At 43.6% G+C, this 15,358-nt stretch overlaps 1 protein-coding gene across 1 annotated transcript in view; it reads right to left on the reverse strand.

The window, feature by feature from the left end:
• Positions 1 to 142: 142 nt before the first annotated feature.
• Positions 143 to 15,358, reverse strand: part of LOC103369171 (contactin-associated protein-like 3) — a gene marked incomplete at its 3' end in the record, with an annotated part of 27,098 nt that continues 11,882 nt past the window's right edge. Inside the window, exons 4-8 of the mRNA XM_008297820.1 lie at positions 14,590 to 14,737; positions 11,759 to 11,962; positions 4,475 to 4,650; positions 4,252 to 4,389; positions 143 to 410 (exon numbers count right to left, since the gene is read on the reverse strand). Of these exons, the coding sequence (XP_008296042.1) occupies positions 143 to 410; positions 4,252 to 4,389; positions 4,475 to 4,650; positions 11,759 to 11,962; positions 14,590 to 14,737 (934 nt within the window). The remainder of the gene's footprint in view (positions 411 to 4,251; positions 4,390 to 4,474; positions 4,651 to 11,758; positions 11,963 to 14,589; positions 14,738 to 15,358) is intronic.

The raw sequence follows: 15,358 nt of genomic DNA on the forward strand, positions 1-15,358 counted from the left end.
TCGGTTTCTGTCTAAGTTCTTGTCAAATAGACCAAATTAAACTGACCAGGATTCAACAGCAAAGCTTCCAAAGAAGGTAAATACTTTTTAAAGACACCTGGGATGAGGAGGGCTTTAATTAAAGGCTGTGGGTCGGACTGACCTGTGCTGAGCTCCAGCGGCGCCCTGCCGGGTTTGTGGACCTGCAGATGGAGCCTGGCTTTGCTCAGGTACATCCACACCGCACCGCTTCGCTTCGGCAGGTCGAAGGTGAGCAGCAGCCCCGCCTTGTTCCACGTCCGAAACTGAAGGCCCAGCGCCAGGCCCGCCGGTGACGGATCGGTCCCTCCGGGCAGCCACAGGAAGCTCTGGGGGCCGGCGAACGTCACGGCAACAAAAACGGGTTCGGCGCACGAAAAGGTCACGTTGCCCTGAGACGGATGAGGAGGGAAGAGATACGGGGAGAGAGATGATTACAGCTAAAGAGGGAAAACACGATAACGCATGAATATGAATTAATCTCCGAGGCTGCGTGGAGGCGCCCTGATGCACAGGAATCTCATCAGCCAGGCTCCTTAAAAAGCACGACAGCATTACCATAATGATAATAGCCGGGCTTAGCGTAAGCACCGGCAGATCAAACCCGAGGCACCAATGTCAGCCCGAAGCTTTCTGAGGTCACAGAGGAAGTGCGAGGGAGTGTTGAGAGAAGACCGCGATTAAGTGACTGAGCAGTGGCTCATTTCTGCAGGCTTATAGTCTGGAGAAGCGGTAATGGCGGTAAATCTAGCGCCGGGCCGGCAGCAGTGATAAGTCACATCCCCGGGCCCCGGTGGGAATTCTGGGTTTCTATTTTCAGCCGAGCGTGCAGCACACAGACACTTGATCAAATCTAAAAGCTCTTTGTGGGGCAGTTAGAGCAACAAGGAGTAATGCAGACTGAAGAGGAGACCGTCGACAGTGTCGTACATCAGCCGGACGCAATCCAACAAACACACACTTATATGCACACACACACACACACACACACACACACACACACACACACTTCTCCTTTTGAGCATTTACAGTAGAAGTGAAGCGCTGTTTCTCATCCACTGCATATTAATAAGGGCACTTTAGCTTAAACTTTGTGAAACACGCTAAGATTTAATAATGTATTCACTCATATTATCATTTATATAGAATATGATGCTCTTTGGCTCAACAACAGTTTTCCAATAAAACAAAACACAGACGCTCATTAAACAACAAATCACAGCCGAAGTTTAAATTTAGTAGATGTGGTGCAAAAATAAACTCTAAGGTGTCCTGAAAAAAAAGGGAGACGATCCGTTATTGTTTAAAATCATGACACATGAGAGGTCAGCTGTGTGTCAGTTACTAATAACTCCTCAGAGTTTGATTCGAGTCCGTTTACCACATGAGCTCAGCTGCATTACCCAGGATGCATCTCTCCATGGTCTTCCATTTATCCAGAGTTTGGATGCAACAGACTGATTCCAGACAGTTTCCAGTTCCTCCTGGTGGATCCCGAAGCGTTCCCAGGCCTTCCAGGACTGGTGTCACAGAAGATAGATTTCAAATCCAAACTACCAGTTTTCCCCTTCACAGTAATCCCCCTGGAGTCTAACACACTTCCCCACGCAGTCCTGGAAGGATTCTTCCAGGATCCTCTCAGCTCCATCGTCACAGCCATCTTGATGTTGTCCACGTCTTCTAAACGGGTCTCCTTGATGACCCCCTTGAGCTTGGGGAAGAGGAAACAACCCCACGGAGCCAGGTGGGGTGAGTAGGGAGGTTGCTCCAGCACTGAGATGTTCTTCTCAGCCTGGAGCTGTGGGATGCTCAGGGTGCTGTGAAGCAGCCACAACTCTGAACGAAGCAAACAGGATCTCTTTGTGCTGGTTGATCATCTGAAGGGGAAAACTGGTAGTTCGTAGTTTGGGTTTTAGATATATCTTCTGTGACACCAGTCCTGGACCTTTATTGACACACCTCGTTGATCTCATCTGGTCTGGGAACGCTTCAGGATCCACCAGGAGGAACTGGACACCATCTAGAATCAGTCTGTTGCATCCAAACTCTTGATAAATGAAGACAATGGAGAGACTTCTCTGACACATCTCGTATAATCCCTCCAGTTAGTTCTGAGTCCAGTCAAGGATCTCCTCTTTGTTGGATGTTTCCTCCAAAGAAAGAACCCCAGAAGCCCCCTGACCTCCACCTCAGCTGGGTCCTTTCATCATGAAGGAGCAGTGACTCCACTCCCAACTCCTGGTCCTACCTTGGAGGCTGACCCTAGTGAGGAAGCTCAGTTCTTCTATCTGGGACGTCGTTCTCTGTCATGACCACAGCTGAGGGTTGAAACTCAGACCAACTGGTTCATCGAGAGCTTCGCCTTCTGCCTTATCTTCACCCGGTGGTCCAGGACACCGCCTACATTACTGCTGAAGCTGCACCGACCCTCATGTCCATCTCCTTTAGGTCCTGACATCCTTCATTTGGGGCTCAGACACCCTCATAACACAAAGATAAAGGGCCTCAGATGTTGATCCAAACCTCTTCACACTCAGCGCTGAAGGTTCTGATGAAGCCAACAGAACCATGTCAGAGGTCCCCAAACTGGAAACCCTCCTCCCTCCTGTTTTCAGATCGAAGAGGAAACCCCAGCAGAGTCCGACCCACTGGAAGCTGTGAAAGTCAATAATAAAAACGTACAGCTCGGCCCATAAAGCTGATGTTCTCGCTCAGAGATGGAGTCCTGGTCCTGGAGCAGCTTCTGAGAACCGAGCTGCTGCCGTAGAACCTCCACGCTGTGGATGATGGAGACACGCTGTGTGCTCACGCAGCTGCTTCCACCTTAAATCACCGCACGCTGCTTCCACGGCGCCGCTCGATTCGTTACCGCAGACAGTTATCGCATCCGGCGCCGAGTTAAATGAAGAGGCTGGATCATCACCGCCAACATGTCAGATGGTGTAATTCTGTTCTTTCTGCTCCAATGAGGAGGACAGTAAATCAGCTGCAGGAGCAGAAGGAGAGAACGCACGATGTCACTCGATCTAAGTCTGAAAAAGAACCACATGGACCGCCAGTGAAACAGAACCTCAAGATAAAAACATGTGGTGAAGCTGGAACAGCCTTTTAGACGACATGACAAGAGCCGAGAACATTGATGTTTAAATGTAAAATAAAAAACTATTTTGTCTCTCTTTTTTTGGCTTTTATGTGGTGTTTTATTATTGTTATTATTATTTATATTTTTTATGTTTAAATCATTATTTGTCATGTTTCATTAAAGTATTTATAATGATCATAATTATTAAATATTTCATACTGTTTTTGTTTTATTAGTTTTTCATTAATACTCTTTATATAGTCAATTTAATTTGAGTAAGATTTCATAATATTACTTCTATTTTCTTTGTTCTACAGTTTTTATTTGACTGATTAATCTTTTATTTTATTTTTGATTAATATTTTATTTCTCGAAATGCAATTTAAATTAACTTTTATGTTATTGTAATTTACTTTTATTTCATTTTAATTTAATTTATTTAAATTTTATCTTTCCTTATTTAATTTATTTTATTTTAGCTTTTCTTTTTTCCATTTAATTTTTATTTCATCTTTTTTTTTTTTTTTAATTTCAGGAACAGCTCTTTCCCTAGCTAACTTTCATGGACACTATATGTTCCAATAACTCAGTTAATAAAATATTATTTTCATCTGTTGCACATCAAACACTGAGTAAATAAAAGGTGAATAATTTGAATATTCCTGCACACTGTCAACATTTCAGTTACTTTTAATTTCTTATAATCCCTGGATTTGCTGCACTTTATTTATTTGTCTTGTAACACAAAAAAAATGATTTTAAAGGTGGAGTTTTTATTTATTATTCCGGAAAACAAAGTCTTCTGGGTCTTTAGTGACCTCCAACCACAAACACATTCAGCCTTTATCAGCAACATGAGCAATAAATGTTAAATTTATGACATCAGGTTCTCAGTTATTGATTTAAATCGTTGTGTATTCAAACTAAATCGTTTAAATTTACACCACATGCATGACAAAAGATCGAATTTAGGTTCCTACCAATAAAAATCTGTGGATAAATGTCATTAATTGGCTCCAACATTGATCTAAAGTTAAGTTCAGGACATCCCTAATATTTCAACATTTCTTCTCCTAAACTCCAAACGCTGGACCTTCACTGGTACCGGAGTGTTTCTGAGCCTTTCAGCAGCTCACTGTGAGCCAGTCTACCTTCACGGTGACCCGCTGGTCCGCCTGCTTGGCGAGGTCCACCAGGTTCAGGCCGTTGTAGACGAGGTTTTCCAAACAGCCGCGGAAGTTTCTGTCTGCCCTCAGAGAGCCGAGGCCCTGCTCCGCTCCCACGCTCATCTGTTCAGGCAGAAAGGAAAAAAAAGCACATCAAGACCAGAACCAGTGCAGGCGGGTGGTGGTTTTAAATGTGAGCTCATCCCACCTGGTCGTGGTCCCAGTGGCTGAACCGCGCCGGGATCTGAACCCACAGCGTGCTTTTGTCCACGGTGAGGTTGAGGTGGTCGCCGTGATGCTCCACAGCGACGTGGTGCCAGTGCTGGTCGTCCAGCAGGCTGCCCACCGACACCAGGTGGAGGCTGTCTGGAGACGAGCTGCTGCCTGGACAGAGTGGGAGGAAGACTTAGAGGAAGATGGAGGTTTAGAGGACGAAGGGTGGAGGGGACGAGGAGAGGGAAGCTGTTTGTTCAATAAAACTGAATACAGTAGTGGAGGAGGCAGAATGTTCAGTCTCACTTCACTGTTCAAACTCTGCTTTTATAGATCAATCTGACTTTCATCTCAGAATAAAGTCTGCAAAACGCTTCCTGTTTCCTTCTAAGAACCCAAACCAGTGACAGCACAGCAATAGTTAACCGTGAAGGGAAACGGAGCAGACGGGCATCAATAAATGACCGAGGAATCCCCCAAAGTGTCGACGCAGCTGAGAGCTTTTGCAGAGCAAAGCCACTAAACATGAATCAGACATTAGGAACTGCTTCGTCTGCGTGGGAAAAGGAAGCAGACGTATCGGGTCATCAGTCAGCACCGACTAGAAAAGAGACTAGAAAGAGTGAAGCTGATCATCATCCATCAGCAGAACCATGTCTGAGTGTCGTTATGGAATCAGAATCCTTCCTGTGATGATGTTGCTGCTCAGGAATGTTTATTTACAGCACAAAGGGATTTGGTCGCCAGAAATCAGTGCTTAAATATTAACATGTTGTCTGATGTCGTTAACTTTATCAGTATTTAGCTCAGAAGAGACGATGATAAAGAAGTGAGCAGGAAAAGAGGCAACTGGTCTCATCATCAACACATAAATCAGAGTTTTAACGGCTGCAACTTTCTGTTTCCTTCAACCTTCAGGCCTGTGATTGTTGCTGCCAGTTGGTATTATAAGAATAGAATTAATTGTAGTGATAATTTAATTGTTGTTGAAGTGAAGTGATCGACCACAGAGGAACCAGAGGACTGGGTCATGACCCCATACAGCAGATATCCTATTAAAGCCTCATTTCACAGAACAAAATGATTTTTCAACAGTTTTTATTTTAATCTTTTAAAACAAATTACTGTATTCTTTACAGATTCTCCCAGTTTTGTTTAATTACAGATTATAACGAGCAAATGTACAGACACAAATGATTCATTTACATGTCAACTGTTAAAACACAAACAAACAAACAAAACAAAACTTAAAGTAGGAAAGATCAAAAATCTGTATTTTTAATTTTTAAAAATTCTTTTTTTTTATTGTATTTAAATCAGGTAAAAATATTATATTATATTATATTATATTATATTATATTATATTATATTATATTATATTATATTATATCACTTAGAACATTTTCAGTTTAAAAGAAAAAAATGTGTGTTAAGGAATAATTAATTAATTTAATAGTTTTTAAACTGTACAGATTTTCTTTGTTTTGTCAAATAACGGATAACATATTAAAATCTCTGGGAAAAAATATGAATTTACATGTTTTTTATTCTCTTATTTACAATTTTTTACGACAGATTTTTTCTGGCACACCTGCTGCCAGATTTTCTCCATGTTTTTTCTTCACTTATTTAATTTAATTTTGACCCTCACAGCTCTGAGTTTGTGTCTGAACCTGTCCGCTGACTCTCTGTGTGGAGTTTGATCCGTTTGTGTCCGTCCAGGTCTGCTGTCGATGCTCCGCTTTCCTCCCACGGTTCAGCCGCATGTCGACTCTGTTTTGAGGCCAGTTCATGGTTTATTTTCTATCTGTGTGAGCCGACTGAACGTGGACGGCGGATGGCTCCATTCATACGACAATAGATGCACAAGCAGCACCACCGTCCATCACAGAGAAACACTCGCGGCTCCCGTGGACGTTTCTGAAAGCCTGACTGTGACTTCACACGTTCACAGGAAGCTGCTGACAGGTCGGACCGATGGAGGCGTTCCAACCTGCTGCCACAGAGCTTTTACTTCTTCATCAGCAGCAGCTCAGCGGGCAGATGTTGGACAGGATCTCTGGAGGATCTAAACCTTCCCTCTGCATTCAGGGGGAAGCATGAACAAATAAAAGCTCCTCCCCGGTCTGTCACGGCTCTGTTAGTGCTGCAGGAGGAGAGAATAAAACAATCCCTCGTCCTTTAGAAGACGTTCAGGCTAAACGTCAGCATTAACTGTTGGTTTCCTCAGAGATCTGAAAGTTAAAGCTCTTCACTTAATCCATCCGACCACCGCGTCCAACTCTAACTGCAGACTTATATCATCTCTCAGCTGCTCTGGAAACACAGACGTGTAAATAATATTAATAACTTCATGTGTATAGCACAGAGCTACACAGAGCTTTACAATAAAACAAAGTTAGACGAACAGTGAAAACAAAGCCCAAAAAATGAAGAATAAGATCCCAAAAATGCAATATAAGTCAGATAAAATGTCTTATTTCATATATGCAGCACATCAAAGCGTCTTCCAGTAAAAACAGAGCAGGACTGGTGTTGCTAGGAAGTGGAATATTGTGTGATTTTACCTGAATGATGGACGGATTAGGGACTAAAAACCTCCTAAACCCGACAACAACGATATAAAACCCTGTTTCACTCGACTACAACACGTTAAAGTCGAGATCCTGCGGAGTTACTAATGTGCAGATCAACCTGAGACAACGGAGGTGAAGAAGTTCTGAATCACAACATGCTGAAAGATGACTCGTGGATTTGTTTTTGCCGAGTCATGCAAAATAAAAACCCGCCTTCTGCAGCGATGATAAATTATCAAAGTGTGAAGCTGCTCACAGTCTCCAGCGTTTGATTCTGTCTCCAGACGTCAACGTGTCGCCTCCACACGCTGCAAACACACCGACCGAGCACGCAGCGAGAAAACACACCGACAGAAAGCATGACGAGGCGTTTAGCCGCCCTGGGATTACTCAGCGATCTGACCCCTCCATCAACCCCGTCCTCACTCTGCAGCCCTGTCAGGGATAGATCTGGAGTTCAGAGAGACATGAAGTGGTCACATGCTGCTAACAAACCGTCCAATCAGAATGAAGAAAGCTGCTCGCGGCCATGAATCTTTCAGCAGCAGCTCTGATCCTCGAGTCTGGCTTCATCTCTGTCGCGTCGTTTGTGCAGAAACTTCATATCTGAGACAAAAACTACACGACTGAGTCCATTTTTTGTCTCGAGCACCAATTGTAAAACAGCTGGCAGGTAAACACGAGTGTAAACAAACAGGTTTAAAACAAAATCAGCTTTACAGAAGTTTGATGAGAGAAGAAACGCACTCAGCTGAGTAACTCTGAACATGACTTGTGTTTACCAGGAGACTCGGCGGGGCTCCTCGGAGGAGGCGGAGGTCGTCACAGCGAGGTTCAAACACGCTGCAGATTATTCATTTGTAATCTGAAGATCAGCAAATAAAGTCTGTTTGTTGTCTGAATTCTAATTAGCTTTCTGCTGCGTCGAGATGCTTCCACAGATAATCTGTGCTCTTCAGCTGCCCTTCAAACTTCCTGCAGCTTCCTTTGAGCCGTCGGGATTCCTGCAGACTTCTTCTGAGGATTTTTAAAGGAACTCTTCTGATTTTAGAAGCTCTTTTTTTTTTCTTTTTTTGCGTTTTACAGTGCAGGTGCTCGCATTAGATCACTGCAGACAGCTTCCAGAGGCAATAATCCGCCGTCTGCCTCTGAATTACGGCCCTCCGCCGCCGCTCCAAATCTAATTTTGTGGGCAGACGCTGGCAGGTCTTATCAGTCGGCTGTAATTGTTTCAGCATTTTCATTTTATTCCACTCGGCTTACAGTAAAGGATTGAGCACGCGGTCCGTCAACAAGACAACAGGAGCTCCGGGAGGACGGGTTCCTGCAGTTTGTTCTGAAGACAAAAACTCAGAGCTGCAGTCCGCTGGGGGTTCATTTATTACTTCTGAGCATCGTTTTGAGCTTCATTAAACTCTTTCTTTTCTTTACTTCTTTAGTTAAAGCTGCAAACATCCACCAGAACCAATGAATCCAATCGCTGCCTTAATAACTCCACTGAGACTTTCCGTCCGTTGGGGCCCGCCAGGCGGCTCGTCATCGTGAGTCAAACGTCGCCTCTCCGGATCGAGCCGTCGGCCGTGAAGCGAAGCACAGTTCACTCCTCAGGACACGAACATGCGGCTTCGCAGATGAGCTGCTTATTTACAGGCCCGCGAGACCCAATCGTCACTCAGAGCAACAAAGTCGACGCTGGAACACGACAGAATGAGTCACCGGCTGCTTCACATCTAGTTCATTTGTAGCCACGAGAACTCAGAAATAACCAGAAATGTTTCACCCTTTACACAGTGTTTGGCTTGAGTTTGACCCGTTTGGACATCTGACTGACGCCTGAATGTTGTCGTTTCAGATTAAAACTTTAAAGAACCTACTGTATAATTAAATGCATAAAAGTTAAAGATCTGAAGTGCTGATTTAGATCATCTTTTAAAACAGAAAACATGATTTCAATGGGCTGGATTGATGTGATGGTGTTGCATCAACTTAAACTCAAGTTTCTGCTTCAGTTGACTTAACGGCTAAATTCAGGCTTAAAAAAAGGATAACTTCATTCTTTCTTCCTTGAGATCAGAATTTTAAACAGCTCAGAACTAAACATTCACAACAGCTTGAATGCAGTTTTAGATGGTAAATAAAAACACCTCTGGTTGTAGAAGCAATTAAGTGAAATGTAAAGTTTGTTTTCAGACACTTCATCCATCATCGCTGATCTTCTCCACCTGCAGCATTCATTAAAAATGCTGATAATCACGTGCAAAAGTTGTCTGTTGCAAAAACAACCAAACATGCTTGTTGCTGCTTCAGGATCCTCGTCATGTGTTTCTGACTCTCGTGCAGACGTAGAAGAAACCCAGCAAACGAACCGAAAGCAGCTTCAGCATCACGACGACTCCACGTGTGAGACGTTCTCATTTACATCTGGCTGCTTTATTCTGTCTTACAGGAATAAAAACCAGACAACACAGGATCAAAATGTTCCAGTGCCAGAAAAAAAAAGCTTAATTACGAAGCGGCGAGCCTCAGAACATGAATCCAACACTGTGCTGAACGTACAGCAGCGACCAGCCGGCTGCGTTCGTAGAGAACCGTTGTAATGAAGCCGTGTGTTTGTTCCGCCGGTCGGGAGGCTCTGAGCAAACAGGCTGGAACTAAGTGTTTCCCGCTAAGTGCCGCCGAAGGCTGCTTTGTGTAAAACCCCCATAATGGGCTGTTACAGCGCTGGGCCGAGCCGCCGAGACTCTGAAGCAGGTAGAAGGTGCAAATTAAACAATCACTGCCTCCGTGGTGATGTGCAAAGTTAAAGCCTTTTAACTCTAAAAGGGTGCGTAATGGCTCGCAATTAGAAAAGGTGGAAATGAACTGGGAGGAAGGCGGCGAAGCAACGGAGCCGCTGGTGGGCGGATCGGGTCTGGAAATAGAAGAACTCAGAGGAACCTGCAGATTGGCTTCTTTATGGGTGTTATTAGCTTCTGCTGCAGAGGTTCTTCATGGAACTCCTCAGAAAGACGTTCTCTGTGGGGTTTTGGTTTCCACTGAACTCTGATCTCGATCTCGCTGTTGTTGTTACTGATGTTGTCATTGCTGTTGTTTCTGATTTGTTGTTGTAGTTATTATTATTGTTGTTGATGTTATTATTGTATTATTGTTGTCGTTGTTGTTGATATTGATGATGTTTTCACAAGTCTTGTTGTAATTCTTATTGTTGCTGCTGCTGATGTTATTAATGTTATAGTTGATGATGTTGATGTTGTTGTTGTTGTGTTTGTTGTTGTTATTGGTATGTTTGTTGTTATTGATGATGATGATGTTGTTATGGATGTTATTGTTGTTGTTATTGTTGCTGTAGTTGGTTTTGTCGTTATTTTTGTTTTGTTTCATCCTTCTTTTTTTTTTTTTTTTACACGTTTAGCAAACAGAAGTCTTTGCATCAGTGTTGAATCATGTCTGTCTGCAGAAAGTCAGACAAGATCCCATTTTCCCAAATATACAAACTAGTCTTTAGAACTTTCAGCATAGTTCCAAAACTGTTCAGAAGATCTTCATAGTTTATTGCTTAAAAAAAACTTAAAAAAACTCTATCTATTTATTAGGTCAAACCTTTGGATCAGAATCAGCTGGGTTCTGTCCATGACTGACAGTGTTGTACAGTCTCAACCTTATGATGTATTAAAATCAGCTAATGTTGTGTTTCATGTGCAGTTTGTGGGTTTTAATCACTGCTCTGGTCAGTCCTCATTATAAACGACACTCTGAGGTCTCAACCTCAATACTTGGACTTAACTTCTAACATCAACCAGTCGCCTTTTTACCAGGAAGCTCTTTGGCTGTAAACCTGCTGTATAAATGTTCCATCATTGTCCTGCTAGCTCGCTGCTACCTACCAGTACTCTACCATCAGGGACCAAACTCGGCCTGCGATGTTTCCTCGTGTCCTGAAGGTGAAGCGCAGAACTGCGGCAGCTACACGACCTCAAACTCATCAGCGTGCGAGAAGCGAGTTACAAGCAGCGAGAAAAACCAAACAGATTCCGCCTCGGGTCACAATTTGGAGACGAATCACAGGGAGCTGCTTCTGACAGCCGCCTGAGAAACCCGTGACCAGACGAGAAGGACGAGACGATGACGACGCACAATTAACCTCGATGTCGCCGTTCCAGCGTTTCTGTCACGAATAACGAATTGAATCAAGTCCGGCTTCAGCTTCACAGCCTGAGGCGACAGTCTGAAAAAAATCTATTTTCCGAAACTACGTCGACATGCAGCTCTTGAAAACCCATCTGATCTGCACGTAGCCTACAGTCTGTTACAGCCTCCTGCTCAGAGCAACACAAACTTATATTTAGATGATGTGTCCACAAACAATGTGAGTAAAATCAGACGTGTTTAGGCTGTGAAAGCATAAAGAAATGTAGGAATGGGACGAAAGAAACCAAACAGGAGCTAATAAGTCCGTTTTAAACTAAACGTAAGAAGAAGAAGGCGACGGGGAAGTGGAGCGTTCAAAGAGACGAGATAAATGACAAAACCATGAAGACAGAAGAAGAAAGCAGGAAGTCAGTTTGACAGAAAGTGGTGAAAGCTAAAGAGAAGACGCCAAAATACATCCATTAGCCGAAACACCAGCGTCAGGCTGAGCAGAGACTCAGGACTGACAGCAACATGAGCCACTTTATCTCCCTTTACCTCCCGGTGATGGTTACCTTCTCTGAGCAGCAGGAGCAGCTTCCCGTCCTCCAGCTCCAGACGGAGGCTGTGCTCGTTCCGGCCCTCGGCGTGAAGCAGGATCCCCGAGTTCTTCAGCGCCTTGAATGTCAGGCTGATGCTTTCGCCGGACGTCTGCGTCGGTCTGGGCCTCAGCCTGTAGAGGAGGCTGCTGTGGCCGCTGAAGCTCACCACGTCCGAGTCTGAAAAAGCCAACAGAAACACACGTTGACCAGACGTATGCTCAGAACTGTGAGCTTATAACAGCAGATAGTTACAGCCAAACCTGTAGGAAGCATCAAATTCATTCATTTCAGGTTCTAGTAGATTTTGGATATTAAATGTGTCATGGAGCTGGTCTGAACATTAGTGGAGATGTTATCTACTGAATGCAAGTTTGAGAGACTGCATTTGTATATTTGGGAAAATTAGGATCTCATCTGATTTTCAACACGATCCCAATTTAATGGCAACATCCCTTAATTGTCATCCGTCCGTCCGTCCGTCCGTCCATCCAACATCCATCCATCCATCCATCCATCCGTTCCTGTGGTAAACTCTGCTGCCTTTTGAATCCAAAAGGTTCCTCAACAGGTTCCTCGAAGCTCTTTTACTTCTAAGAGTTACTTGTTTATTTCTAACCAACCTGAACCTCGTCTCGTCATTTTATTGTCACACGATTCAATAAAAACATCTTTCAAAGAACCACAGTCCTGAAAAAACTTCTTACAATTCTTTTTTTAATCTACTTCCATCCTATATTGCTCCTGTTCTTGATATCTTTCCTGTTTATGCCGTTATTCAGATCGTATGTGTGAAGTATGCAGTGCTGCTTTTATATCTTCATCTTCTGTGAGGTCTACAGATCTCTTCTTGGATCTTCTTTCCATCCGTTTCTGTTCAGATCAATGAAGCGAATGAAGGTTTCCAGAAGAAAGCGAGCGGTTAGTTATTAATAGAACGTAAACGCTGCACAGAGACGCTGACGTTCAGCTGCAGCCTGAACTTTGGAGGCAGATTAACGGCCAGCGAAGCAGCTTTCATGTCGATCCACTATCGTCCTCGTCTCTCTGCCCACGACGTCGCTGCTGAAGCATCAAATTAGAAATGTCAGCAGAGACGCATCAATTATTGAATCTGAGAAGCTGACGGGAAAACATCAGAAACATTTAAACTGATCAAAAGTTGAAGGAAACACCTTTTCTTCATCTTTAGGATAAAAAAAAGTGTCGCCAGCTTAGATGAAAACTACTTTAAATATTCATCTTTACAGTCTTATGCAGTGTGAAGTCAGTTTAACGGCTTCAATTGACACCAAAAGTGTTTGATTTTAAAGCTGATTTGCAGGTTTTTTGAATTTCTTACCACCTTCGTCTGGTTTGTTTGCTTCCTGCAGAGTTGGATTTTGATGTGTCGGCGTTTGGTGTCACAGACGTCTTTCTTCTGACTTTATTAAAGTTTCTCAGACAGACGACAAACATCAGAAGTTTCCTGTCGGTGTCGCGGCCAGAGCTCCTCTCCTGCCTCCACTTCCTCTCTTTAGATGCTGTTTCTTTGTTCAAGTTTGTTGGTTTTTCTTATCGTTCACTTTTCAAACAGCTCTGGTCTTTTAATTTCATGTTTTATGCTGTTTTCCTGTTTTTAACCACTTTGATGCATTGAGTTGTGCGACCCAAACAGACTCTCCTCGTCTCACCTGTCCAGACGGAACCAAGTGTTCTCCCATCTGTTGGCTAATTCCTGATCATCTGTTTCCTCCTCCACAGCGTCTCTTTATGTCTATTCAGAGGCTGTGAGTTTATTAACTATAAGGTCAGTCCATCCGGCTCTGACACGGCGTTCTGCTCACAGAGGATCCAGGAGATCCTCGGATCTGTTGGGTTCTTACGTATATTTTTGTATTAAGTATTCAGGTTAATGTCTATTATTAATGATGCTGTAGGGTCTTGGCTGTATTATTTATATCAGTTAGGCTGATCTCCATAATTAATGACGCTGTAGGGTTTCAGGTTTAATATGGAGGACAGTCAGGTACAATGATGTCTTATGTAACTTTGGCAGGGTGTTAATTCCTGATATGTAAATTACTCAGGCAGGATCACAGCATATAAAACACGACAAGGATTTAACACCAATATTTACGCCTTTCATGTTACTTTCATGACGCCGATCGTGATCTTTCGATAACCATGTTATCGACTGAATGCAAGTTTGAGAGACTGCGTTTGTGTATTTGGGGAAATTGGAATGTCGTCTGATTTTCAACAAGACCCCAATTTAATGGCAACATCCCTTAATTTCCATCCATCCATCTGTCCATTCATTCATCCGTCCGTCCGTCCGTCCATCCATCCATCCATCCATCCATCCATCCATCCATCCATCCATCCGTCATCCATCCATCTGTCCATTCATTCATCATCCATCCATCCATCCATCCATCCATCCATCTGTTCATTCATTCATCCATCTATCTGTCCATCCTACCTAATAAGTTCAGATCTACAACGCCCACTCATCACGTACTTGCGTTGCAGTCTAGGGATCTCAAGACTGGGTTATAAATACCTAATAAGTTGGGATCTACAACACCCACTTATCGGGTACTTTTCCTTCCTACATAGTTTTACCACCATGAACACATCAGTCATCCCTCACCTGGCAGCTTTGCAACCAATCATACCTTAACTTGGGATTTGAGTGTGATATTAGATCCCTGGGACCTTGAATAAGAGTTGAAATGTTTCCAAGAACCAAAAGAAGTCGACCCAGCAGCACTTAGGACCTACAGTCATGTTTAAGTGGAGAATAAAAACGAGCCAGAACTGACCGTATGGACATCCGTAGGCCTCCAGCCGGAGTCCGATCCGCCCGTTGGGATTCCAGTCGAGGGGAATGAGCCGGACGTATCGAGCGATCACCGGGTGCTGGAGCTTGTGCTGCACCACGCTGTCTGCGTTGCTGTTCCCTGGAAAGGCCTGGAAAAAAAATCACATCAAAAACACGATTTAGCTTCAGCGACTTTCCATCCATCCCCGCAGCGATCCGTCCATCTCTCTGAGACACTACAAAGATAACTGAAACCTCTCCCTCTGGATTCTCATTGTCAGGCCTATTACTAAAAAAAAGAAGAGTGAGCTCGCTCCTTCATCTTTTCATTAAAGTTGAACCGCAATCCCCACGGCGTCTGTGTGAAGTGATATGTTTGATTTTCCTCCTAATGAAGGGAACATTGCGGAGATAGGGCCACGTTCCTGCTGAACGGTTTCTCAATCAGGTAGAAAATTAGATTTGCGAAGCGCTGCTTGTAGCTTTATGTGTATTAGACGCTTTGGTAAACACCTGGTCCATGGAGAATAACATTTATTAACCTCTGCAGGGCTGCCACGCCGTCGGTTTGTTCAGCCTTTACGCTTCGGGTTGGACTTCATCTAAAGCCTTTTATCAGTGTTTTCTTTATTTATCCATCTACCGTTCAGTCTACTTTTCTTCTCTTATATGGTTTTTCCACAGAGACTTACAATTAAAATAGTGTCACACTGCTTAATATCTACGGAGTAGTGAGAGCGCCAAATTACAAAAATAAATCAATAAAAGAA

This window comes from Stegastes partitus, unplaced genomic scaffold, assembly GCF_000690725.1.
Source record: "Stegastes partitus isolate 25-593 unplaced genomic scaffold, Stegastes_partitus-1.0.2 Scaffold1251, whole genome shotgun sequence".
NCBI classification, from domain to species: domain Eukaryota; kingdom Metazoa; phylum Chordata; class Actinopteri; family Pomacentridae; genus Stegastes; species Stegastes partitus.